The 3397-nt window shown below is 34.0% G+C and overlaps 1 protein-coding gene across 1 annotated transcript; it reads right to left on the bottom strand.

Annotated features, from left to right (window-relative positions):
- Positions 1-2306, bottom strand: LOC107615639 (flavonoid 3-O-glucosyltransferase-like). Its single transcript, XM_021106699.1, has 2 exons — positions 1573-2306; positions 1-907 (listed from the first exon to the last, which is right to left on the bottom strand). Exons 1-2 carry the CDS (start codon positions 2075-2077, stop codon positions 57-59), a joined length of 1356 nt encoding a protein of 451 aa, XP_020962358.1. The 5' UTR covers positions 2078-2306; the 3' UTR covers positions 1-56.

Below are 3397 nucleotides of genomic sequence, written 5' to 3'. Positions count from 1 at the left end.
AAACAACAAATAAAACTTTATCCACTAGATAGATTTACAATGCCAAGGTGATAACATCAACTTGTAACAATTTCTACTAAAGTATTGAAATCCCTTATGAAACTACCATTAGTTTCAACAGCTCGTTTTGCAGATTTCTTGAACTCTGATATCTTTTGCCGCATTAACATCCCTTCATCACTTGACATGGTTGATTTCAATGCTGCTAAGGTAGCTTCTTTAGTGAAAACCCCATCCTGAATTGGAACACCAACACCCCATCTACCTTCCATCATCCTTGTGTTCAATTTCTGGTCACCAAAAAAGGGCCTAGAAATCATTGGAACACCACCCACCATGCATTCCATGATTGAGTTCCAGCCAGAATGTGTCACACACACACCAATAGCTTCATGCTTTAGGATTTCCACCTGTGGTGACCATGAAACAATTTTCCCTTTATCTTTAATCCTTTCCAATAACCCTTTTGGAAGCTGTTCATCATGTTTTCCCCTGAATGACCAAATAAATGGAAATCCAGATTCATCTATGGCCTCTGCTATAGCAACTAACTCATGAGGTGGAGGAATTATCACAGTTCCAAAGCTAATGTACACAACTGAGCCAATGTCATGTTTGTTCAACCATTCTATGCAACCTTGATCATCAGGGATAATTGGTTGTGGCAATGCCAAAGTGAATGGACCAATATTTAATAGCTTTCGGAACTTTGATTCGAGTTGGTTCACTATTGGAGGTTCCAACTCAGCAAATGAGTTAATTGCAACCGCTGTTGCTTTAGGCAAAGTTTGTCCCATTTTGTGTAACATGGATGACAAAGGTTGTTCTATATCGTCCATTATCCCTTCAGGCAATTCAGAAGCCTTCACCACAGGTAAACCAGGAACGAAATCGATGTTTTCATTACCTACAAAAGTGCAGTGTCACATTATGATTTGATATACAATCCCGCTAAATAATCAACTGGATTTACTCAACAACAAATTCACAAGTATTTTTGAATTGTAACTCTATAACAAACTCATCAAATATTTGACAATTCTTTTTGTTTTATTTCTTTATAAAAGGATAATTGGGTGCAAGTGTTATAACCAGAATTCGAAAATAGATATTTATTTAAAAAATGTACGTAATTAATCTAACATGATAATTATATGAAGGTGAAAATTCAGATGCAGTCGACTTCACGTGAAGTTGATAGTCGAGAGTTGTTAGATGAAAATTTAGTCAAATCAGTCAAATCATCTAACAACTCTCCGTTATCAACTTTACGTGAAGTCGACTGCATTTAAGTTTCTACCTTACATGATCGACTGATTTTATGACTAATATCAAATGGTAGAAATTCATGTAACTTCATGTGAAATTAATAGTGAAAAGTCGTCGTATGATTTGATAAATTTAATTAAATTATTATATAATAATTCTCAACTATCAATCAATGGTGAACTTCACATGAAATTAATTATCTCATTAATTTTATGTGAGTTTCCACCGCATCAAATTCATAATTAGATGTAGGTCAAAAATGACTAAAAAGTGAGGAAAGGGTGATTGAGAAAATTTCATTACCAGCATTGGCGGCAAACTGGTCCCTGATAAAATCAGTCATAACATGGCAAAGAAGAGAATGAGGCCCTGCAGTCCAGACGGGAACCCATTTGGCATTGATCTCCTTCGCCATCTCCGCCGCAAACCAAAGGAACGCATCCGTAAGCAAACAAGTAAACTTGATGTGTGTCTCTGCCAACGCCTTATCCATGGCGCGCTTAAAGTTCTGGATCATGACACCCACGAAGAGATTAATGGGCTCAATAGGGTCACCAGAAGGCACATATCCCTCTGGCAACCCATCTTCCACGTTATAAGCCTTTATGTTATGATGAATAATCCCCGCACCACCGTTTTTATGCCTTGAAAAAATGGACTCATTGGAACGTTTTGTGCTCAAGAATGAGAATTTGACTCTGGGATTCTTAGACGCAATTTCTTGCACCACGTTTAAGAGTGGATCTGCATGTGATCCAAATGGGAACGCCAAAACTGCCACATGCACCGAACAAACAACCTTGTTCATGGTTCATGTATCATGTATATTATTTGATTATTCTGATCATCAACTTTGATAGGTTATTAGTTTATGTGTATTTGTAACTATTTGTTGATATATATCAATAATAAAGATGCAAAACAATTAGAAAAAGTTGCACGATTTTCTGACTTTGAAAGTGTTAACAAACGTGACTCTTAGTTGATGAGAAACATGCAAAGAGCATGGTTTGTAAATTTATTGCAACCTATGTAATAACTACACATACACATACACATACACATTCTATGTCACCAAATTCGATTAATTAATCTCAAAGATACTAATGTCTCATAACCATCATTAATTAGTTGTTGCACAAGCTTACCATTGAGAATGTGATAAGGAACTTTTTTTTTTTGTTTAATTTTTTCCGTTTTTGTTGGTTTGCTTCTTGAGCTTCTGGTGGTCAACGATCGCTTGTTATAGTAGGGTTCTAAATTTGAGCATAGCATGCTCAATCACCAGAGAGGTTTTCATCTTGGTGTGTTTGATCCGTAAATTTAGTGAAATTAATAGACATATGAAAAAATATAGGGTACCAATATATTATCTGCCAATTTATTTTCAATAATAATTAATTATTATATTTTAAATACATATATAAAGAGACACATCCAAAAAATATATCTATAAAGACAATTCTTTTGAACACAGCCATAAAAAAGATATTTTTATTAGACACATTTATAAAGACACTTCCATTAAACACAATTATAAATAAAAGTTGACAGAAGTTGACAAAAATATTGTTGGTAACGTAACGGAATTGATTAGATATAGGCCCACAAACTCAAAAAATAAAAACAAGAAATTTTGGTACGTTAAATACTCCTTTTTTTTTCTTCCTATCTCCATCTCCGGGTTTAATTTCTTTTCTTTTGCACAAAGATCAATGATTGATTAATTTGCAAGTAACAATGATTAGGTCGCAAGGTCTTTCTTTAATTTTTCCGGTAACTCAGGCGGCAATTGTGGCTCGGAAGAAGCTAAGATTCCGGAGATTAAGGTGTTTTATCTAAATGAACATAACCTGTATAAAACACAATCCTAACTACTTCAGATTAATAAAATTAATTAAGTTGAACAGTTAGTTAGTTAGTTTCAATTCAAGATATATACGTACTTTCATGTTTGTTCATTCTTAATTAGTGATTAGTGATTATAAATATATTTATAGATAGCGTATTCATGAAAAATACTCACAATAAGCTAAGTCATAAAGCAGACTCAAATTATTGTAATATATATACGTGCAAAAAGGACCACGTGAACCATTATACATTTATATGTCCACAATAATGTTAA

This window comes from Arachis ipaensis, chromosome B01 (assembly GCF_000816755.2).
Source record: "Arachis ipaensis cultivar K30076 chromosome B01, Araip1.1, whole genome shotgun sequence".
Taxonomy (NCBI): domain Eukaryota; kingdom Viridiplantae; phylum Streptophyta; class Magnoliopsida; order Fabales; family Fabaceae; genus Arachis; species Arachis ipaensis.
The sequence above is the reverse complement of the archived record's forward strand: the minus strand, read 5'-3'. Positions and strand labels throughout refer to the sequence as shown.

Bases quoted from the DNA above. Each gene is read 5' to 3' on its own strand.
- LOC107615639 (XM_021106699.1), bottom strand. From the start codon at position 2,077: ATGAACAAGGTTGTTTGTTCGGTGCATGTGGCAGTTTTGGCGTTCCCA. The intron at 908-1,572 runs GTAATGAAATTT...GCACTTTTGTAG, and splicing joins CCAGTTTGCCGCCAATGCTG to GTAATGAAAACATCGATTTC.